The sequence below is a fragment of the Tyto alba genome, unplaced genomic scaffold (assembly GCF_018691265.1).
Source record: "Tyto alba isolate M040663 unplaced genomic scaffold, T.alba_DEE_v4.0 Super-Scaffold_17, whole genome shotgun sequence".
Taxonomy (NCBI): domain Eukaryota; kingdom Metazoa; phylum Chordata; class Aves; order Strigiformes; family Tytonidae; genus Tyto; species Tyto alba.
In genome coordinates, this window is record NW_024881279.1 from 23,097,231 (window position 1) to 23,120,458 (window position 23,228).

The following is a 23,228-nucleotide window of genomic DNA, read 5'->3' on the forward strand; positions in this document are numbered from 1 at the left end:
ATGTTATATATTGTGTAAGACATAGTCCATAAGCATTTTATGGACTTCTACTCAGTGTTACAAAGGAGAGCCAACAAGCTGCCAGATGAGCTATATGGAGTTGATCAGATAGTGGGGATGATCAGCTTCTCCCTCACTGAGACTGCTGTGAAGGGTCCCAGGATAATGTAGGCACTTAAACACTCTTTAGTGGACTCTCTTAGTGGAGGCTTTTTCAATTTTTGACAAACAAGTTCCATGTTGGTTTATTAAATTTTCCAGGTTGCTGACTTGTTAAACACCTATAAGTTGGTGTGCAAAGCTACAGTATAATGTAGTTAACTTGGCTGATTCCATACATTAAAAAAGAAGTGATTAAAATTATAGCAGTTTTTTCTGTAAAATACTCTGGGACATCTTTTTGAGTCAAATATGTGAACATTGCTGAAAAAATATTAATGAGGTTATTAAATGTTTTCTTGAGAAAGGACTGAGATGATGTTTTCCAGTAAAATTATTTTTTTATAATACCTCTGATTTGATGGTTGTTTTGTTGTCATTCCTTAGAAGTTTGGGGACCAACTGGTCCTGTTGTTCCATAAGGTCTACCCAGTTTCTGCAAAATGATTCAGTATGTGACGAAGTCATTCTAGTTCATTGTGCTCTCTCCTTTCTCCCTTCCCCCCAGATTTCTAGGGAAGATCTGAATTATAAGTATAATTTAGTCTGTGTGAAAATGTTTAAATATGGATCCTTTTCTCCTACATAGTCAAGAGAGGAGAGCAGAAAACAAGCTCTTGCAGCTAAAAGGGAGAAAAGGAAGGAAAAGAGAAAGAAGAAGAAAGAGGAACAAAAAAGGAAACAAGAAGAAGATGAAGAAAACAAGCCTAAAGAAACTCTGGAACTGCAAGAAGATGATGATGAGGAAGAAAATGATGATGAAGGTAAAGAACAAGTGTTCATATGAACAATGTAGTTGTGGGGGTGCCTTTTTTTTTTAACCATTTAGGTAAAGGAATCTGTTTGAAAGCTGGTTTCTCTGGTATTGTGACTTTGTTGCATAGCTTCTGCCCTCTGCAGTCAGAGTTCCTGGCAAATCTCCTTTGTTCACTTCCCAGCCCCAGTTTGTTCACTTCCACCCCCTTCCCTTGTTCCCCAAAGTCTTTCACTCTCGGAGGGTTTACAGCTGAATGCAGTGCAGATAGCCTGACAGCTCAGCCAGCAGCTGTAGTGTTTTCAGTCCGGGGACTGATTTCTCTATTTTGTGGGTTTTGATTATATATCAACTGTTTTTCTTTCAGTGGAGCAAGAAGTTCCTATAGAGCCCCCTAGTGCAACTACTACAACTACAATTGGAATTTCTGCGACTTCAACTACTTTCACAAATGCCTTTGGGAAGAAGAGAGCTAATGTGGTGACTACCCCCAGCACAAATAGAAAAAATAAGAAAAATAAAACAAAAGAGACTCCTCAGAATATGCAGATAATTTTGCCAGATCAGCATATATCTCTAGCACAGCAAAAAGCAGATAAAAATAAAATAAATGGAGAGCCAAGAGGTGGTGGTGCAAGTGGGAACAGTGATTCAGATAACTTGGATAGCACAGATTGCAATAGCGAAAGTAGCAGTGGAGGTAAAAGCCAAGAGTTGAACTTCACAATGGATACGAATTCCTCTGAGCGGCGCTATGCCTCATTGCTTATCCCCTCTCAGGAAGAAAAAACAAGCACCTCAGCTGCAAAACCACCAACAAGGTGACTGCCATATTCCTTCCCTATCTATTGTTTCACAGGGTTTTACCTATGCCAATATAAATTTTCCTGTAGCTTAAGCTTTATACCAGCTGGTACATTCCCAAAGTCTCGAGAGACTGAATTTGCTTTATGTGCATAGCTATTAAATAATACTGTCAAGTTCATTGAATGCAACCTCTTTAAAATGGTAAAGATAAGATTATTATTCTTTTATGGCATTGCTGGCTAGTTTGTAATATTACTTTAATGAAACAGTCAGTGTTTTCTCTGCTCTATTTAAGCATTTGTGTTCTATCGTCAACTTTATTAGAATAGATTTTAAAGTGAATATTCTGGGAATTTAAAAAGGAAGTGCCAGTTTGCTTCTGATCTGTGGTTTCATTACCTCCTGATTGTTTTATGGTTTCATCATTAACTCATTTGAATTGTGATATCTGTTTTAAGGAGGGAAGAAGTTGATGACTCTGAGCATTTCACGTGCCAGGTTGATGGCCAGTTTGATTTAACCTTGTCAAGCCAGAGGTGAGAGTCAAAAGAACTCGGTGAATGTACAGGGGCCATATGAACGGTTTGGAAGATCATTTAGTTGTCAGGGAATGAGCTAATAAGTCTTACAATACCAGTTTCTGAACAGGTCATTGGTCTGAGTCAAAAAACTTAGATCCCACCTGAATCTGTAGTCTTTGCTTATTTTTACATATAAGTAGTATGAGTCTGATCCTCCATAGATTTATTTTTTTCTTTTCCTTCCCTGCATTAAGGGGCGGGGAGAGGGTATGAGCGTTGATATGCAGGACATCTGGCTGACTGAGAACCCAGATTCGATAAGAACACAAACACTATGGGACCAAAAAGGGCAGCAAGTGAGAGGATTGTTGCTAGACTGATTGAGGCACTTGTCTGGGAGCGGGAAGAGAATTGGGATTTCATCTTTTCTCTTTTTTTTTTTTCCTCTTTCTTTTTTTTCTTCTTTTTTTTTTTTTCTCTTTTCTCTTTTTTTTTTTTCTCCTCTTTCTCAATTTTTTTCCCCCAGATTAAAGTTAGGTGCAGAATGAGTGGGTTTGTCAACCCTTGTGATTGAGGGATTTCTGATTTGGATTACCCTTAGGAATATTAGAAATTGGATTTTGTTTATGTTCTGCTTTATGAACATAAATTGTTTCTGCCTTGGACCTTCTGTCCAAGGTCTCCTACAAAAGCCTTGGAATCCTGTGCGGTTCACTACAGCAGGACTAACTAAATGCATACTTCTGACTTCTTGTTAGAAGTGGTGCTTCTGTTAGATAAAGCACACCTAAGAAACAAGACAATATATAAATATCAAAATGAGGCTAGCATATTTTATTAATTTCTGCAGGTGCTCTTTGGCTCTTGCACTAGGCAGAATTTGTCTGAAAGTCATTTCTAAATTTGATCCTCCTGAATTATTCTTCTCTTTAGTCATAGACATGCTGAAGACAATGCTACTCTAACAAAAACTTAAACTCAGACTTCCTAACAATGCTTTTCTGAAAAGTTACCTAGACATTTTCAGACAAAGCAGAAAAAAGCTTTTAAAGTCTACGCTGGAATCAATATTCCACAATGGACTTTGTTCTTTTCTTCCATACACATTTTCTCTACCTTAATCTTAGTTATCTGAGGACAATTAAAGTACTCCATAGAACTTTCAAATGCCTTGGGCAAGCGTATTTTCAGAGAGCTAGAACTTGCTAAGGTAAAGGGAGAAAATGCTGCCCTTTTAGAAGGCATATTGTCTAAACGTTGATTTTCATATAATCAGTACACTTGGGTTATTTAAATGGATCTCTGAAGCTTGTATAAAGTGGACTATAAACAAACAGTTTATCTGCAAGAAGACACAATGAACATAAAATGCTGTAAAGAACGGGGAATAAAATGGATGAATAAAAACTTGCATATAGTAAAGAGGAACGAGTGGTGCTTAGCAGGATAGCTGAAACGTGAGGTCCTCTGTAAATTTTCCAGCTATGCCAAAAATTTGCTAGTTTGAATAACATAAGGCTGTGTTTTCAATGACTTCTGAAGACTGCTGCCTGTGTTTCAGTGCTGCAGATGAACTTGTTAGTTCCCCAGTGCTGCTTTTTCTCACCTCCATATAGATCAGTCAGTGATTGCCTGTTCTCTCTTTCTCTCTCACCCGAGTTTGTATCACTAGATTGTATCACTAGACCTTTGCTACAGCTGTATTAGTACAGGTAATGATATGTGGGCACCTGCTTCCAAACTGATGTCACTAGGACTTAAATACATAAAGTTGCTCAATTATTTGTGCCTCAGTTACTTGTTCATATAATGGGGGGTGAGGGTTGGAAGCACTTTCCAGGAAATCTGTGACGAGCTGAAAAACTGACACTTTCGCGTACTTAGTAAGAAAGAGTCATTATTACCAAAGTACCTTTTCTTAAAAAGGAGAACGCAATACAGACATGTAATCAGGATGTAGCTAAGTGGCTGTGTACTGCCTAATATAAACTATTTTAATCTGATGTCATTAGTGCTTCTGGTATTACTTCATTCAGTTTAGCACTCCACTTTCTGGAGGAAGGGTATAGGCTGTGGACTGAAAGGTAAAACTACTTATGAAGTGACCCAGCAGCTGTTGCAGGTAGAGAATAAGCATGAAAATGGTTCATGTTAGTAGTTTTAAGCTGCAGAAATGTATACTGTAATGCTGTCATTTTATTCTGTCATTTGTAATTGACACATTTGTGTTCCCAGACTTGATGGTGAAGGTCATTCAAATTCTCTGTCAACTACTTATAAACCTGTTTCCCTGCCTCTGACCTCTCCAAATGTAAAGCTGAATCTGACTAGCCCAAAAAGAGGCCAGAAAAGAGAAGAAGGCTGGAAAGAAGTAGTTAGAAGGTAAACACTTTAATTCTGTTTAAAGACAATCTGTGAGCTTTTTAGCTTGTAAATTACTCTCAAACATAGAATGTCTGGCAAACTTATTTAATTATTTAGTTGCATAATCAATTTATAAAAAAATATTACCACCCCTTACTCTTGCAGTGCTATGAAAACAAATTGCAGTCCTAGTTTGTAGTAACTCCTCACTTAACTTCATGTCAATGTGACATGAACATTTCATTTGATACAAGGGTTTTCTTTAGCTGTGACTTGAGTGGAGTAAAAGATGTGGGGATAAGATAAAGGGCGGGGGGGGGGGGGGAGCAGATGGGAGTGAAAAGCCCTTACAGCAGATGATTTACTTGAGCCTGAACTAAAGGCAGGATGGATGTTAGTAGAGGAGAGGTGGATGATCTCTTCCAGGCTAAAATTCATTGTGCTTTGGGTGGTGACCTTGATTGCTGATTCCATGGAAACTTTTGTCACCTTAAAGTGCGTACTAGAGGTGCAATTAGATTTAAAGATTTTCTATAAAGCAGACTTTCCCTTTGAAAAAATACTGGGTTTTATTATATGGCCATTATCACTCCAGTAGCTTTTCTGTACCCTTTAAGATGTTTAATACTTGTAACTAGAAATTATCATCTGGCTTGCTTTTTTTTGTTCTCTTTATCAAAAAGGAATACAGCATGAACATGCAAGTGTCAGATGCTTTGGATGCACTTATGATGCCATCCTGCTTTTGTGTTCTGCAATGGTAGTGACCAAACATACTCATTTTAGAGAATGATAGGCTATGTGCAAGGAACATAATTGTACAGAGAATTTAATGCATTTGGATTAGTGGAAGCCACAGACTGTTAAAAAGGCAGTTTAATCTGAAAATTTAAGCATTTGAGCCCTTTGAGTTGGTTTGGTCTCTGCCTTTCGTTGTGTTTGCAAATGGGGTTCTCCACGGTGACGTGGCCTTGCTAAATGTATAGTTGCAGACTGCCCACTGCTTGGTGAGTTGTTCAGGCATGAAACCATTAAACAGGCAGCTGACTTTTTGAGGGCTGCACACAGACCCTGCCATTGACCCTGGAGCTGTTCCATCTCTCCTTCTGGGTCTCTTGAGTTTTATAGACTCAGCTCAGCTGCTTGGTAGGGTATTGTCTGCTCTTCTACTGGAGAGATGGTAGGGTTCTAGAGATGGCATCCAAAAGCCAACCTTTCCTCATCCCTGAGGAATCAGGCCTTGTGTTATAAAGAAAGCATCTATAAAGTGTTCTGCACTGGTGCTTGCTATGTCCTGACTGATCGAAGCATGTGCCCTGCCAAAGAGCTTTTTGGCAACTTCAGATGTGTATGCAAAATGTCCGGGAGCTGCATGCCTTCCTCTCCTAAAGTCTCTCCTGGTCTCAGCAAGAATTCTTCTATACCCTATAGTATAGGGGTAGAAGGGATGTCTATGAAAAAAGTAACCAATGAAAACATCCCTTCTGCCCTTGACAGGCAAGTAGGCAGAGTTCTGAAAGACCCTCCCCCTAGCAACACTCTGCAGCCAACACCAATTGAGCAATTCCAGCTGCAGAGAGGAGGGCGCTGCTGTTCAGGAGCAAAAAGGTACTGTTTTGGGTGCTTTTTAAGGTAAAAATCATCACACTTGGTGGGTAGGGAGGGAAAAGGCAATGGTGGATGGGGCTGCCTGGGCACTGGGGTGAGCTCTTCTAGAGGAGGAATGTCTCCATGGGTGGTGGCATGGGGTTCCTAGTGGGCTGAGGTGGAAGCAGACCAAGGTACGGTTAGGAGCCCTGTGATTAATGTGGGCATATCTTGAAAGTTGGGTGATGATGGAAGCTCTGGTTTGGGGAGGGAGTGACTGGAATGTCTAGCTTGAGAGAGGAGCCTTGGTGGTGGAGGGGGAAAGAAAGCCCAAAGCATGAAACAACCTTGGGAGGAGAGCTGAGTGCATGCTCTGGGGACGGGAAGGGTTGTAGCATGCTCTCCTAGCAGAAGAGGGGGAAAGAAAAAACACCTTGGCAAGATGAGGTAGCACTTTAGAACATTTCCATGTATTTAGATATCTTTGAAATAAGATGGGTTTCCTTTAAGTCCTGTTAAGTGAGCAACAATTTCCTGAGGATCAAGTTACTTAAAAATTTCCAAGACTGGAACAGTTAGGTGAAGCTGGCAGCCTTTTCAGGAGGTGGTAGCGATCTGTACAGTGTTCAGAGGTGCCTGTGCTGTGATCACAGTGGTTTCTAAAATGCCTTTGAATCTCCTCTAATTGTTCAGTGTTGAACTGTTGTTGCATATCACTGGCGAGCTTGAAAGTGGTGTATGGGCTTGAGAGGTCCAGCCTTCAAAGTCTGGGGACAGTGGTGGCCCAGAGAGACCTTGGCTGAGGTCTGGATGTAAGCATAGCTCATGTTCAAAGACTTACGAGTAGTGTATGCTTGCACTGACTCACCAATACCATGTGAATTAGAAAACTAAATTGACTTATGCTGAACACATGGGTTACAGTGTTGTGGCCTGACAGTGAGCCTGCTTCTGAAAATCTGTGCTGCCTTCACAGGGGCTTCCAGCAGCTCCTTAAATCACAGCTGTACAATTTAACCATCTGCCATCCACCATCCACCACCAACTTTCAGATCTCGAGGTCTGAGAGAGGTGGATACTAAAAGGGCTGTGAATGCAAGTGGTATTAAAGAGCTGATCACTGGGGAAACATTGGAAAACCACCTTCTTGCTATATACCCTTGCTATAAGTGATTAAAGCAGCTAAGCCATGGGCTTTTATATTTGAAGCAGCACTCTATGTAAATTTAGGTTGATAAGTTAAGGATTTGTCTCACTTTGAAGGTACGCAGGGCAAGATAAATTTCAAAAGTGTTCCTGAAGCAGTGTGAGGCAGATACATCTGTGTTACAACAGTGGTGGAATAAATGCTTCTGGAGAATCCTCATCAGGTACTGAGGATAATTGGAGTGGGGGAGTTTTAGAGGGGCTCCAAAGGGTGAAGAAAATATCAGCAGAAAACCACGTATTGCCCTGATTAATACTGCTTCAGTCACCTGTCAGTCAGGAAGGGATTTTTGTGTGCCTTTAAAGTTTGAATGCATTTCACAGATTTGTGATCTTTGTGATATAGGTCAAAGAAGTTGTCTGTCCCAGCTTCTGTCGTGTCTAGAATAATGGGAAGAGGTGGGTGCAACATCACAGCAATTCAAGATGTCACTGGTGCCCATATTGATGTTGATAAGCAAAAAGATAAGAACGGAGAGAGAATGATCACTATAAGGTACAGTATCTAGAAATTAAAGTCTTGAGCTAGTCCACAGTGTCATTTATTAAGAATTTTTTTTTGCTTTTTAAGACAGGACATATTTAACTGCTTGGTACTAGAACAAAACATATATCACTGCTCCCAATATATGCTGAAGGTCTACTTCTCCAGAGATAATCCTTAAGATACAAAAAGTCAAGAAATAACTTACTGGAGTATACACGCAATAGACTTACAAATCAGTATAAAATTGAGGCTATGGGATGTTGCACAAAGTGAGGTTTCCTTTTACAAAAGATAAATATGTTTGTATTTTATCTAGGGGTGGTACAGAATCAACACGATACGCAGTGCAACTCATCAATGCCCTTATTCAAGATCCTGCCAAGGAACTGGAAGACTTGATTCCTAAAACTCATATAAGAACACCTGCTTCAAGTACCAAATCAATCCATGCAAACTTTTCATCTGGAGTCAGCACTGCGACTGCTTCAAACAAGAACTCCTTTCCTCTTGGAGCACCACCCCTGGTCACATCACAGTCATCAACACTATCTACTTTCCAGCCTACTAACAAATTAAACAAGAATGTCCCAGCGAATGTGCGCTCGTCTTTTCCGGTGTCTCTTCCTCTAGCTTACTCTCACCCTCATTTTGCCTTGCTGGCTGCTCAAACTATGCAACAGATCCGACACCCTCGCTTACCTATGGCCCAGTTTGGAGGGACTTTTTCACCTTCACCAAACACTTGGGGACCATTCCCAGTGAGACCAGTTAACCCTGGCAGCACAAACAGCTCTCCAAAGCATAATAGTTCAAGTCGTGTAGGTGGTCAGAATGGAAATATTTTACAGACGGAGTCTCCTGGATTAGCTACTTCTAGTTGTCCCATTACTGTCTCTTCTGTAGCTGCTTCCACCCAACCGCTGTGTGTAACCAGTAATCGGACTCCCTCTTCAGTCAGAAAGCAGTTGTTTGCCTGCGTTCCCAAGACAAGTGCTGCAGCAACAGCAATTTCAACTGTGACGAGCACCTGCAGCACTCTGCCTTCTGCTTCCTCTGCCCCCCCCAACAATGGGCAAGTGCCCACTGCATTTCTGCCATCTAATGCTTCACAAACGCAGCATTCTGCACTTAAAGCGGACTCTTTCTCGGCTGTCTCAGCACCCAAAGAGAAGGTGCCAACACCAGACCAGCCCACTGCAAATGCATGTGCACCATCTTCGGTTGCAAGTAGTTGCAGTATGTCAGCTAGCAGCAACTCAGGAGTCACTGAAACTCACCCGTCGAGCAGCCCTGCACCGCTAAATAACGTCCAAGATGAAATACTGCCAACCAGCATGTCAGAGATGAATCCTTCCATGTCGATGTCTTTTTCATCCAGCTCAGAAACTGCTCCTTTAACCTTAGCATCACCCAGGTCAGTTGTTGCAGATAATCAGGACAACAGTAACTTACCTCAAGTAGCTGTACCAGCACCTCGAGTTGCTCACAGGATGCAGTCCAGAGGTTCTTTCTATTCAGTGGTACCAAATGCAAACCTCCATCAAGATCCTCAGTCTATTTTTGTTACAAATCAAGTTTCTTTAACACCTTCTCAAGGTCCACCTGCTGCAGTGCAGCTTTCATCAGCCATGAACGTTATGAACGGTTCTCAGATGCACATTAACCCAGCAAACAAATCATTGCCTCCTACCTTTGGGCCAGCAACGCTCTTCAATCACTTTAGTAGTCTTTTTGATAGCAACCAGGTGCCAGCTAACCAAGGATGGGGAGACTGTCCACTCTCTACTCGAGCAGCAGCTGACCCATCTTTTACAGTTCAGTCTACCTTTCTGAATAACTCTGTGCTAGGACATGTGGAAAATGTGCATCCTGACAACTCCAAGGCTCCTGGTTTCAGGCCACCTTCCCAGCGGGTTTCGACTAGTCCTGTAGGTAAGTCATTAAGATCATGCACTGGATAGAATTCTTTCTCCACTCATTACACTTTGATCATCTCAAACTGATTAAGTAGTAGTTTACAAATGACAGTTAGAAAATACTAATGTAATGAGGATGGCCTACTTTTTACAAGTGCTCTTTAAAATGTTAATGATGATTTTTTTCCTCTTCAGCTCTTCTGGAATGTTAGGTGTTGGAAACATTGCAGACAGTGCATTACTTGTCCTCCGTAAAACCTGTTTGTAGTGTTCAAAGTAGCGTTGATTTTTAGCTTTTGGGTTGAAATGAAATATAGGGTTGGGTAATACCAAACCTGAAACAGCAGAGCCAGGACTCTTGACAGGTTCCAGCTGCAGGAGCGACTGCATACAGTTGTTCAATATTTTAGCTGAGACTCCATCTTGACTCAGTGAGGGTAAACTCTCTGTACTTTTTGTCTCTTGATATGGCTCTGAGATTTCAATAAGCTTGTGTTGTGCTTTGGGAAATTGGTGTGCTACTGCATGGTATGTTTTATTAGGAAGTTACTGTCCTTCTGCTGTTAAGTATAGCAGTTCAAGTTTATCTGCGTTTATTTGAAATGGGTTAGGAACATTCACAGTGAGCTCCCTGCCCTTGCTGTGCTCTGTCTAAAGGACTGTTATCATCACGTTCAAACTATGTTGCAGGCACCTGGCTGCACCCATTTGGCTGGAACGTACCCTCGAGATCTAGTTTGTGCCACCCTGTTCTCCCCTTCATTGTTGCCATAATGGCTTTATGGTGCCTTGTAGCTGGGTAGCTAGGGAGCCTTGTCTTTACCCCTGCAGTGTATGTTCAATATTTGGGCTAACACTCCAGGACTTGAATGCTGGACTGGGACAAGTCAAGTAGTTTGATTTTCAGACTGAAGGAGAGGGGGCATTTGAAAGATGTGGTGATGAAAAAGGATTTTTCAGCATTCACACTCGTTGTGATTGATTTACAGATGTGCAGGACTTCTGAAAACCAGAACACTTCTCTCTGACTTTAACCACAAAACTGGGATGTGTGCTATGACTGTAGTTTTCTTAATAATTTAATTTGGGCTGTATAGCTCTGCAAAGCAAGTGAATACCTAGAGCTCTTGTGCCACATCCAGTCCCACAGTAAGCAGAACCAGATGTAACTAAGGCTCTGGAAGGTAAACTAACTGGACCTTGTTTATCAGACAGGCTGCTAATAAAAGAATTGCCAGACCCTCCTCAACAGACTCCGGAAACACTTTATGTTGGCTCAGCTTTTTCTCTGCAGTGCTCTAAACTGGCAGCTGGCTATTGCTGGAATTATGGCAAACGGGACCTGCTGATTTTTCTGATGGTTGCATACTGCATATAAAAAGATGGCTAACTGGGGCTTCCCATAGCAGCAAAAAATTTTGGTGTCCCCTTATGCTAAGGTCATTGTTTGTCATCGCGAAAAATTTCTTGGTCCTTTATATATCCTTAAATGACTGGAGGTAGTCTAAATTTGTTTCTTCCCTAAGTTAGGAAGGTTAGGTAGATACTCAAAGAGAACTCGTGTGGTTGACTTTGGGGAGATAAGTGTGAAGTTTTCAACTAAAGTGCAAAAATATTTGGACAGAACACATTTTTTTTTTCTGAGCTGGAATTTGATTAGGATGTTGCAAAGTGAGGAAAAACTGCAAATAGGTAGATGGGCCTCTCAAATTCTAACTGGCAGGAGGTGATTGGTTATTCAGGTCCTTAGCTGGTTCATTTAATATCATTCCACTTAATACTGCTTTTGATCACCTTAGTTTCAGAATCTAAATTCTCTTTCACACAGGAGGAGGAGGGGTTAGGAGAGCCTGGGGAGAAGGGGATGTTTTGAAGGTGTGATAGTGAGGGAAGGAACGGGGATGGTAGGCTGAGGATCTTTCCAATGCCTTTCCCTTGGAGCGTAAGTATGGTCCTGTGGTCTGTCCAACGATGTCATTCACTAGCTCTTCCCAGGCAACCAGACTTTTATGCTCAGCTCAGGCTCCAAGGTGGGTTGAGCTGGGGGACTACCTTGGCTGTTTCCATAGGGTTCACTGGCAGGTTTCATGAGATTTTGAGAAGGGGAAAGAAGGCCAGTCACTGCCAGCTTATGCTTTGGCCAAAAGCAGTGCGATGGGCAAGGAGCAGTCTGGGTCTTGCTTGGCAATTCAGTACACTTTTGTGTAATGAGAGGGAGTAGTAATAGCCATTAAAACAGGTAGGCACAGATTCTCTAATCTCAGCTGTAACTTTACACCTGATGGAGCAGAGGTTTCTCTTTTGTGCCTGTCTTGCGCAGTTGGGCTGTGGCAAGTTTCTCCACAAATCAACATCTCTTGGTGATGACCTCTGAGCTGATTTGGTGGAGATTGAACATAATTTGATTGTGCACTAAACCAGCTTTTTTTCTTAACAAGTTGTCACCTCAGGGTGGAGTTTGTACTCTGCTTTTCCTATCCGTGGGTAAGCTCAGTTGCAGCTTGAGTTTTCTCTGACTCACCAGTTCCTTTGAGGCACAGATACACATGCAGATCTCCTCACCAGCTGTGGATCAGTTCTGGAAATGGCCTTTTGTTGCATTTATGTCTTTCGATCTCTTGTCCTAGCAGCTTGCAGATTGAGGAGAGACTTAGCCCAACGACTTGGGGCAGCTGTGGAGAAGACCAAAAGAAGTCTGTCTGTTACTTCTTTCCACTGCATTTTAAGAAGGGGTTTAAAACCTTACTCACATGATATTATAAGTATCACAGACTTGAAATATGCTGGCCTAGGAAGCAGCACATGAGTATGAAGTTGCATGAAATGGCTGGGTTCTCTGTTTGACATGGAGTAACCAAGTGTTGCGGCTGTTCCTCTAAAGGTGGAGGGATAGACCTTGCAGTTACCAGTTTCTGCAGAAGTGCCTGTGGGCTTTGATAAGCTGAATTTTGAGCAGAGTTTTGTGAGTTTCTTATACCAGTCTTGAAAGCTCAATTACACTTTCAGAGCATGATGAAAAGTTTGAATTCACAGCCCAAGAAACTGCAGACTGTGGTATTGCAAAAGGTTTTGCTGTTACAAAACCTGAATTTGTTGGTAAGTATAAAAACAGGAAGCTCATTTTTTAAATTAGGATTCTGTAAGTCATTGTTCATAGAAGCCATTTTTAATATTGAGCAAAGGTTTTATTCATCCACTTTTCTGAAAGGCAAGATAAGGATAAAAAGTGTTCTTTACAACCTGAAAACTGACTGCTCTGTTGAATTTGTGTGTCTCTGGCTGTCACTTCAACCTGTAGAAAATACACAGTGCTAAATGGTCTTGGCTGCGTATCATCATTGCACTTTGAAAGCTGTGTACCCATCCTACCAAACCTTCAAAAGACTCAGCTGGGCATCTCTCTCTTGCAGAAGAGCTATTTTTATCATAATTTCTGCCTTGTTCTCTATTTGAGCAACCAGCAGTCCCGATGGGCAGCAGCAATTCTGTTAACCCCTTCTGTGTGGGGCAGAGACTCGGGATCTTCAGTGGTTTGTCAGCTAGCTGGAAACTCGTTTTTGATTTGTGATGGAATCTGTCAATATAGGGGCCTTTTGACTACCTCCAAATTGACTTTTGTGGATGGAGGGTTAGCAAGAGTCTCCCATTGGTAGCTCTATGGCAGATGCACAGGGAGGGCCCTCAGCTGGAGGTGCTGCAATCTGTTTACAGCTAGGCACCGTCCTAGTGTTCAGTCTGCAGCTCTAGACAAATGCAGAGTAATCAAACTGCGTTTACGGGCAGCCTGCACAGGCATTAGCATCTTTCTTATAGCCATGGAGTCTTGCACTTTGTGCTATGACAATCCCTGAAAGATCGTCCTCCCGTGCGCAAGTTCCCTCATCTGAGCATCTCATGTTCTGGTGGTGGTGATTGATTTCTCCTTGTATGCAATGAAGACTTCTCTTTTAACCTTTGGGGTAGGGCTATGGAGAAAAATCGCTCCTTCAAATCCAACGAGTCATTTCTGTCAATGGGAGCAGGTTGGATCTGGCACTTCTGGAAGCAGTAAATCAGGTTGAGTTGGTTGGTAATGTTGGGGGAAAAAGACCTGGCTTTTGGGAACATGTCTGGGTGATGGAAGGTGCACCTCTAGTTTGTGACCTAAGGTATTGCCTGTCACCACTGCTGTTTGCAGACTGCTGTGGTTTAAGTAAGTGCAACCTTCAACCTTGCTCTGCAGCAACATAGGCTGGTCCTGGTTGTGGTCATTTTGAAATGTTTAAATGGTTTTGAAAGTAGTCTTGTTTAATAGGCCCTTGAAACTAAACCCAAAACTCAGGTGAACATATGGCCATGCCCATTTCTGCTTTCAGGTAATAATGTGTGATAAGAGCTTTTACAACATTTTGAAAAAGTACTTAAAAGCTTTGGCTTAATAAAAAAACTGTAATCCCCCCTTGCTAATATTTTTTGTGGGACTTTGAACTTTCTATTCATCTGTCCCTTTCTCTCTCACATTCCTGTAGAAAGCAGCCCCCCTCACCTATTGTGCTGTGCATCATCAGCCGTGTTTCTCTGGACACAGCATGCTCTGACTGATCTATATGTGAACATACCTATAGGATGGGAAAAACCATTCTGCAGTGAACTACTTCCCTGGTGCCAGATTCCCCTGGGACTTTCACAGAGCCCTGTATCCCTGTTTGACTTGTGTGGCTTTTTTTTTAAGCAAAGATCCTTGCCACTCCCAGCTTTCCTCCTTTGCCCTCCCTGCTAAGATCATTTCCTTTCAGCGACCAGAGGGATGGCTGTTTTTGTTAAAATGTCAGGCAAAACCAGAGAGAGCGTACAGAAATGCCTTCTGTTGGTTTCTAAGGGAGAATCGTGCACCTGTAAAATGAACTTACCATGTGCAGATACCCCCGAAGGTGATGAGATGCTTTAATTATATTTGGAGCACTAGCTGTCTCTGGTGCTTTGAAGCAAGTTCCCAAAGAGAGATATTTAATCAAATTTATGTTTATTTCAGGCTTACCCTCTCTAGATCCATCCAACAGCTCTACAACTTCTTCTTCAGGTCCTTTGACAGGCTTTTCAGCAAACATACAAGGAGCACGGGTTTACCTTCAAGGGCCAGCGCCTGTTGGGACTCCCAGCTTTAACAGACAGCATTTTTCACCACATCCTTGGACAAGCGCAACAAATTCATGTAGGAACTTCATGGGTCTGTCTTAGTTAACTATAAATTCATAGCTGTTGTCTTTAGTAGATTTGTAACTTGAGGGGAAATTACCCAGTGATGCACAAAATGCTTTCCAGTTGCATTTAGCAGCTGTGAGGATGGCGTGCAAATCCCAAGAGGTACTATTTTATGTGTTTCTCCCATATAAAATGCCACTAGTTCTGGTAGCATTACTAAAGGCATATTTGGGAAAAAAAATCAGTCATCATAGGCTCTGAGACGAAAGGGCATGAAGCTGTGGGGGAGTGGAGGTGATCAGACCGAGCTAAAGATTCCCCTCTAAGTAGTATGAGCATAATATTAGGTGAAAATGTCATGTTTGCCATGGTTTGAAGTTTCACTTTTTTTTTTTTTTTTCCAATTGGGATTCTGGAATTATTTCATAAAACTTAAAATGTTCCAAAATCTTTAAGCATCTTCCGAGGTAACAGTGCGTTTTCCTCCTAATTGGAAGAACATGGAAGTAGCTTTACAGAAAATATGGGTCTTTGATTCAGAATCTTAAGTGAAGAGGCTTTTCATGTCACTGCATGCAACTTCATTGCCACTCTGAGCTTAAGAACCAAAACGTTTAAATGAGTGCTCAAAGGAAGTTGGATTTCACAAGAAGAGTCAGTGACGCTTCTGAAGTTGGTGGGACTAGCACTCTTATGTTACACATATGGCTTTGTGAAGCTGTCTGATTTCTCTTCTGCTGGAAGTGGTGGATACCAAAACCAGGCTGTTCAGATATTGATGGTATTTTGGCTGATGTTTTCACCTCTTCCTGAAACTCTTCCATGTTTCTTATTCTTTCTTGTAATTAATTTAGATGTATTGCTATGTCGTGAGAATATCACACGATTCTGATGGCTGAAAGCATTTGTGTTGTTATGTTGATTTTAGAGTTGAAATAAACTCTAAACAGAATTTCTGTGAAAGACTTTAAGAATGCTTGCCAAAAAAGCCTTTAAAATCTTTTTATCATGTCCTTTGAGATAATACGGGGGGGATAGAGCGGGTAGCATTTATGCTCACTAGCTTGTGTGCTTTGTGTTTAATTAAGCAAAAGAAATACTCTTTTCAGCAGGTGAATCTCCTATTCCATCAGTTTCCTCAGGATCATCTTCGCCCCTTTCAGCTGCTTCTGCACCTTCTAACTTGGGCCAGCCAAAAACGGGTAATGCCAATCAAGATCGAAAGGTACCTCCTCCTATTGGGACGGAAAGGCTTGCTAGAATTCGACAGGGAGGATCTGTCACTCCTACACCCTTAGGAACCAACTTCACAGCTCCCGTCGGACATAGCGGTATTTGGTCCTTTGGAGTTAACAGTGTATCTGGTAAGTCTGTTGTACACCCTGGGGTAGCCTAAAGAAACTTCTAGGGCCTTTTGGAAGTACTACATTTGAAAAGAAAGTTGGGGAAGGAGAATAAAGTTCCACAGTTTGTAATCGACTTCCATGTAGTATGTCCTGAAGGGAAAACTGCTGTCAGTGGTGGGAGAGTGCATATCAATGAAAATGTTGTGGTTTTCCCTTCTAATGTAGATGGTTCTCACCCAACCTAGATTATCTGTCAGTGTACACTTGTAAACCTGGAGAACAGTTCAGAAATCTCATATTGAGTCCATTGAATAATACAGAATTTTAAAATGAAGCAGCTTTTATCTATTAAGGAGGTCCATTTCCAAGTCTGACCATTGGCCTACGAGGACAACTACCTCCATCCAAGTTTCTGGCTTACTTGCCATTAACATTTTAAAATGTGAGTTGTGGTACAGCTAATGGATCCAGAAACAGTTGTGGATGCTGATTTTTGTATTGATCTCCTCATGACACATGAATAGTATGGGGTAACTTCTGTTCCAGGCAGCCCCAGGTTCAAAAGAATGACTTTGTAACAGCTGAAGTTTTACATTCAGTTTCCTGATAATTTGATGTTCTTGCGGAAAGGAGGAGCTGCAGCGTTTGAGGTTTAAAGTGTTTCCATTGGTAACTTGAAAGACAAATGTTTAACAGTATTGTATTTGTTATATTTTTTCAGTGAAGCCCTCCATACTCAGTGTCTCAGCTTTGCTGTGTTTTTTCAATAAAAGCTTCTATGTGCTCCCATGAGCTGGAGGGAAAGTGTGTGTGTGTGTGTGTGTGTATTTGCATTGTCTGTAATGGGTTATTAGCCTAAAAACTACAGGTATCTTCTGGCTTTGTGTAGACTGTGGAAAGTCTGCCTTTGCTCAGAGCAGAGCCTTAAGATACGTCTGTGGCTGTGTGGTTTTGGGGAACCTCGGGATGTATATAGGTATGTGCAGCAGCTGAATTCTACTCCAGAGTCTCTTCAGTGAATTATAATCAGCCATTTTCAATCTCCTCCTTTCCAGAAGGCTTGTCAGGTTGGTCTCAGCCTGTCATGGGAAATCATCCAATGCATCAGCAGCTGTCAGACCCAGGCACGTTTTCTCAGCATCAGCCAATGGAGAGAGATGATTCTGGAATAGTGGCTCCCTCTAACATTTTCCACCAACCTATGCCAAATAGTTTTGTGGATTTTTCTAAAGTAAGTTACAGAGTTGGCTTTAGTCTATAAAATGACTAAGGGCTTTCTTTGTTGTATCTCCAGTTCTGCCTATTTACACTGTATGTGCATGCCTCTTCTACCATTGCTTGCCGCACCTAGTCCTGAACCTCCTTTCATCCCAGTACTGACTGGAAAAAGTGCCCAAGCCTGGTGGTGTTTAAACAAAACCAGAATTTGTAGATTGCAGATGTTCTCTTGTCAAGTAGCTGAATGCCTCCAATGCTCTTTGGGGTTTCCTTTCTTAGGGGCTTGGTCGCTCGGAAATATTTCATAAGGCTTGCTCAGCTCTTGAGGCTGATTAAAAGTTTTCTTAATGCTTTCAGCACAAATCATGCCTGTGAATACTACATGCCTTTCTTAAAGAAGTGGCAAGATGAGAGAACTCCTTGTAAGTCTGCGTCTTTTATGTTAATGCTGGAAAGTAGCTTGAGGCAGATGGATGTAGCCAAGCCATAGTCAGCTCAGCCACCACTGGAGGAACGTCCAGGAATATCTGGGATGATGTACTCAACAGCAGATCTGTTCACAGCAGGTTTCAGAAGTACCTGTAGCAGGAGCTTTTGGGATCTTCTAAATTGCAGAGCAGCAATCATTCAAACACAAGAAAGCAATCTCATAATTGCAAAAAGCTGCTCTGTAACTTGCTCTTTTTGAACTGGAAGAATATTTTAGATGGCCATTAGTAATTTATAGAAAATCTTCAACTCAGAGTCGTGTGGGCTCAAGCTATATACAGGCTTTGCTGAAGTGCAGCCCCTGGCTGCAGCCCTCATGCACCAGGGTTGTTAAATGCTGTAGGAGTAAGAGGAAGCACTGACATCCCTTGTACAGCTGCTGTGTCTGGCTTTATGGGGTCATCTGACAGTGCTGTGCAGAGGCAGCCACATACTGGCAGGGTGTAATTTCAGAAAAATGAATAAACTGACTTGAGGCTCATGCTCTGAAGAGTCACCATATTCCATACTCTGCCTAGGTGTGCAGAGATGCCCTGTTTCCTCACAGTGCTGAGATGTGAATTGCTTCTGTCACCTTGGCAAACGTGGTACTATGGTCATCCTTCACAACCACAGCTGCCTTCACTGATGGTACTTTCTCTTGTTCCCCAGGGCCTACCAATTTCCATGTATGGTGGCACTCTAATACCCTCGCACCCCCAGCTAGCAGATGGGCCAGGAGGCCCCCTCTTTAACGGGCTCCATACTCCAGATCCCGCCTGGAATCCCATGATCAAAGTTGTCCAAAACTCAACAGAATGTACTGATGCTCAGCAGGTAGTGTGGCTGCCTTTTTCTACCTTTGCTTACCTGGGGCTTCTTATGGTGGTGTGCTTTGTTTTGTTTTTCTTCAGTTTTGGATAGGTGACTATCATCTCATTTGGCAGTGGAACTGAGATGATTTGTGTGATTTTTTTTTTTTTTTTTTTTTTTTTTTTTCCTTCTCCCCCCTACAGTGTGTGTGTGTATTTATGAAAAATATATGGCACTATCTGTACCGAACATTTCAGGTAAAATAAGCAGTATTACAAGACTGCTCAGTCAGGTAATCAACTTTGTAATAAGTAAGAGGGTTTATATCCATACTTGCCATCTTGCAGGTTGTCAGTCAAACCTTGGCCACGGCTGAAGAGGGCTCCCAGCTTTTGGACAGTCTGGTTGTGTTTTGGCAGGAAGCCTTAAGCTTGCCCTCTCGTGGTGAAACACTCTCTTAAAAGATCCTTTATTTGTTTTCATAATAGATTTGTCTTTTTATTTCTTGCTGTAGATTTGGCCTGGCACCTGGGCACCTCACATTGGAAACATGCATCTCAAGTACGTCAACTGATATAAGGGGGTCTATCCTTTTTTAGCCTTGTTTGGGAATCTTTATGATCTTGAAGAACCCTGGGGATTTTTTTTAATGTGCCTAACTAAGCAATTTTCTGTGGGCTGTAACAATGGAAACTTGATTGCCCATTGTATAAGGACAGATTGATTTACCTATACAAACTGATTCTGTTTTCCAGTCAGTTTAGCCATTTTGAACTTAAAAATCAGATGAAACTAGTGCTTTTGGCTAAACACTACTGAATGTTCCTTGTATGCAGCAGAGAACTAGCTGATTACATGATTTCAACCTTTTAGGGTGGTAAATACATGTATAATTGTTTACGTACTTAAAAGGGAAAGCTGAGTAAATTTCATGTCGTATAGTGGCTCTACTTTAGCCTGTATTAATGTGAAATATTTACCTGAATATTCAATAAAAGGCAAACAGTATTTATAGGTTGTGTGTGAGAATTTTGGGAGAGGCTGTATGTTGTTGTCATTGATAGCTGCTGCTGTATGCAGTGATGTATCTTTTCAGGGTCACATGAATAGCACATGGATGCAGTTAGCGTTTGGGGGAGGGTTTTGATCCACAGTTGTCTGTGGTACAAGATAGGAGTCCTTCCCCCTGCCACTTGTTAGCCTTTTTTTTTTTCTTTATGTAAACACAGTTGTGCAATTTTTTCTTCCTTTTTTTTTTTTTTTTTTTTTTTTTTTTTTTCCCCCTTTATGGATTAGTTCTGCTGCTTCTAGCAGTCTTTTTCCAGTTGGGTTGCCTGAGAGATCAGGTTTTGTTCAGGGGCTGGGAATAAGGGCTGAGTTGACAATGTGGCAACTGATGACATATTAATTTGCAGAAGGTAAATATGTAGCTCAGAGGTAAATGCAGGGTTTCTTCACCTTACTTTCTGTGATCAGCTGACTAGAAGCAGATCTTAGGAAGGCAGAGACCACTTCCCACTAGACAGAAACGTAATATATTCAATTCTAAGCTTCTTGTAACCCTTTAAATTTGGTTAGAGCTCAAGTCCTTTCCATGAGGAAGAAGGGGATTTTTGCATACTGCTTAAGATGAATGTTCATTCTCTACCCAGGTGCAGAATTTCTCCACTTTCTGCACTTGGACTATGCTTATTTCTGCTTTTGCTCAGTGTTGATGCAGTAACTACACTGAATATTTGGTCCATTCCTCAAGCAGGTAACTACAGTGCACATAGTGTCCAATCTAATGGACCGGTTTCAGTGGTGTCTTAGCCTAGATGGAGACTTCCCCACCTTCTTCTACCTTCAGGCAAATCCATACATGCAGCAGCAGAATTTCTCCAGGAAAAGCATGAGGAAGGAGTACTGAAAACCCAAAATGCACAGGCAATATCCAAGTACTGCAGGCAAATAAACCTCAGAAAATACTACTGGATGATAGCTTCCAATAGAATTCCTAGTATTTGAGGAGGAAGTGCAAAACAACCATTGAACTGCTGCTGCCCCCCTGATAGTGTAAACACTAAAGGAGAAACACTCGTGTTAATAGTAATTGTATCGAAAACAAGTGGTATTGTAGTGCGATAGGTGTGTGCTCCTCCAGTGAGTGGCAGGGGTGGGGCGGATGGGCGAGGGCCTTGGGTCTCGCTCCACCCACCCGGGCTCCATGGCTGCAACAGGCACAGCCACCTCCTCCTGCCCCATCCCGGGGAGCGGCCGTCTCCCCACCCCAGAGGGCTACAGCTCCACGCCCAGCGGCACAGTCTACTCTACCACACCGGGGGGTAAGACCCAGCATGGGGATGGGGTTGTCCCTTGAATGGAACGGTGGCCTCAGCCACCCCATCTCTGCCAAATTTAGGCAGCTGTTTCCTCAGCAGGTCCTTTCCTGGGCTTTCCACCTTGCAGCTTGGCCCTTGGGGGCATGGGTATCTGCCCTGGGCACCAGATCCAGGCAGGCCCATGGGGCGGTTGCTTCCCTGGCAGCCCAGGGCTGGAGTGGAAAAGGGAACCCTAAAGCTTTGTAGGAAGATACTGCTAAAAGTTAGGGCTGTTGCTGCCCAGGGGTGCCTGGGGGAGCGGGCAGAGGCAGTGCCTGGTGCTTGCACTGCTGGGGAGCGGGCTGCCGGCAGTGTCGCGGAGGTGGTAGGTGCAGCACTGGTCCCTCAGGAGTAGGTCGTGCCTGGGCACAGCTGGCTGGAGGTGGGGGAGGTGCAGGGGGCTAGCACAAGAAGTCTGCTCCCACCCAAGTTCACCAGATTCGTGGGAAGGTAGTGGGTGGCACAGCTCCCTGCAGAGGTACCCCGGGCCTGCCCTCTTGCCCCTCTTCCAACCCCCTGCCAAAGACCCTGGCTCAGCTGTCAAGCGGGTCTCTTTCTTTGCTGTTTGTCCTCAGGGTAGCGTGTGCTCTCTCCTGAGCTGGGCATGTTTCAGTTGAGCCTCAGGCACCCACCCTGTGGGCGCTGACTCCATTGTGTGCCTCTGATAACCTTATCTGGGGCTGGGGAGCCAGGCGGGGCCGCAGCAGGCACGGGTTGCACAACATGCCTATGGTGCCAGGAAGGGCCCAGCTGCACAGGGGCGCTGGGCTCGCTGCCGGAGCATGGCAAGGGACTGGTGCTGGGCTGCAGGGGAAGGCAGGCCCAAACCTGGTGCAGGGCAGCAGATGTGGCACGCAGGCTGGCACTGCCACGGGGCTGTACACCCAGGAGGCTAGCACACTGGATGAGGTGTCCCATGAAACCCAGCACGTTGTCTTCATGCAGAGCACAGCAGGGTGGCTCGCTGGCTGAGCTGGTGGGAACAGGTCCCCGGGTACAGCTCCCCAGGGTGCCATCAGGGTGGCACCTAGCATTTGCTGTTTGATAGCTGCAGGGAGCCGCCCCTGAGCCAGCCACCTCGGCAGGGTGTGCTGGGGACCTGCCTGCTGCCTGGCTGTCAGGCTTGGGCTGGGTGCTGAGTGCCCCAGGGCTGGCCCTGCCTTCCAGGCAGCACAGGTAGCTGTGGTGTCAGCTGCCACAGGGAACCTGCATCAAGGCTGACCCCACTGCGCTGTGCCCTGGCAGAGCTTCAGGAGCCTCAAGGGGAGGAAAGATGTGGGGAAGAGCTGCTGGGCAAGATGGGTGTGTCTGCCATGTGGGAAGCCCCACAGTGGCTCCAGAGCCAGCCGTGTCCCTGGGCCACGTCCAAGCACGGGGTCCCACTCCCTGCTCCAGGCTTAGGCTGTGGTGCTCAGAGATGGGGGCAGCCAGGGGCCAGCAGTGCCTGACAGACCCCTGCTTTTGGCAGGTACCCGCATCATCTACGACCGCAAGTTCCTGCTGGAGTGCAAGAATTCACCCGTGGCCAGGACCCCTCCCTGCTGCCTGCCCCAGATCCCCGGTGTCACATCCCTGGCCCAGTCCAGCCTCGTCAAGCTGGAGGAGCTCAAGGAGCAGAATGAGAGCAAAGAAGCCATGCCAGGTGAGCAGGCCAGGCACGCAGCCCCTGGCTGCATGCTGCCCTGGGGCGTGGGGCTCCTGCCTAGCCACAAAGGCAAGAGGAGATCCTGGTTCCAGCTATCTGTCCCCTCTGCACGTTTCTCCCAGGGCAGCCCCATCCTAACCCTGGCCCTGTATCCCTCTCTACCATTGCAGATCAAGACCAGTTTGAGATGGACATCTGAGTTTCCAGCTCCCTGTCTGCAGGCCACGGCTGGGCCTGTTCCTGGGCCTCGTGGAGGTGCTGGCACCACGACCAGCTGGCTGCAGCCCTCTCTGATGCTGGGGATGGACATGTGACACTTCAGGCTCTAGCACAACTGGCTGGTGCAATTGCCTAGGAGCTCATGCTTGATGAATAAACACCATGAAACCCCTGTGC

At 43.8% G+C, this 23,228-nt stretch overlaps 1 protein-coding gene across 15 annotated transcripts in view; it reads left to right on the top strand.

Moving 5' to 3' along the window:
* LOC104359402 (ankyrin repeat and KH domain-containing protein 1) overlaps positions 1-23,223 on the top strand; it is a 118,973-nt gene extending 95,750 nt beyond the window's left edge. For 4 of the 15 annotated variants that reach the window (XM_032988477.2, XM_042790088.1, XM_042790084.1 and 1 more), the window contains 14 exons: positions 749-923; positions 1,281-1,734; positions 2,179-2,256; positions 4,477-4,623; positions 6,103-6,213; positions 7,745-7,894; positions 8,202-9,817; positions 14,813-15,007; positions 16,092-16,346; positions 17,384-17,559; positions 18,687-18,851; positions 19,342-19,388; positions 22,656-22,829; positions 23,003-23,174. In XM_032988477.2, the coding sequence (XP_032844368.2) occupies positions 749-923; positions 1,281-1,734; positions 2,179-2,256; positions 4,477-4,623; positions 6,103-6,213; positions 7,745-7,894; positions 8,202-9,817; positions 14,813-15,007; positions 16,092-16,346; positions 17,384-17,559; positions 18,687-18,851; positions 19,342-19,388; positions 22,656-22,809 (3,723 nt within the window). In that variant the 3' untranslated portion in view covers positions 22,810-22,829; positions 23,003-23,174. Of the gene's footprint in view, positions 1-748; positions 924-1,280; positions 1,735-2,178; positions 2,257-4,476; positions 4,624-6,102; positions 6,214-7,744; positions 7,895-8,201; positions 9,818-14,812; positions 15,008-16,091; positions 16,347-17,383; positions 17,560-18,686; positions 18,852-19,341; positions 19,836-22,655; positions 22,830-23,002 lie in introns of those variants that run through there. The other 11 variants (XM_042790079.1, XM_042790080.1, XM_042790081.1 and 8 more) reach the window with 11 other exon arrangements.
* The last annotated feature ends 5 nt before the right edge of the window (positions 23,224-23,228 follow it).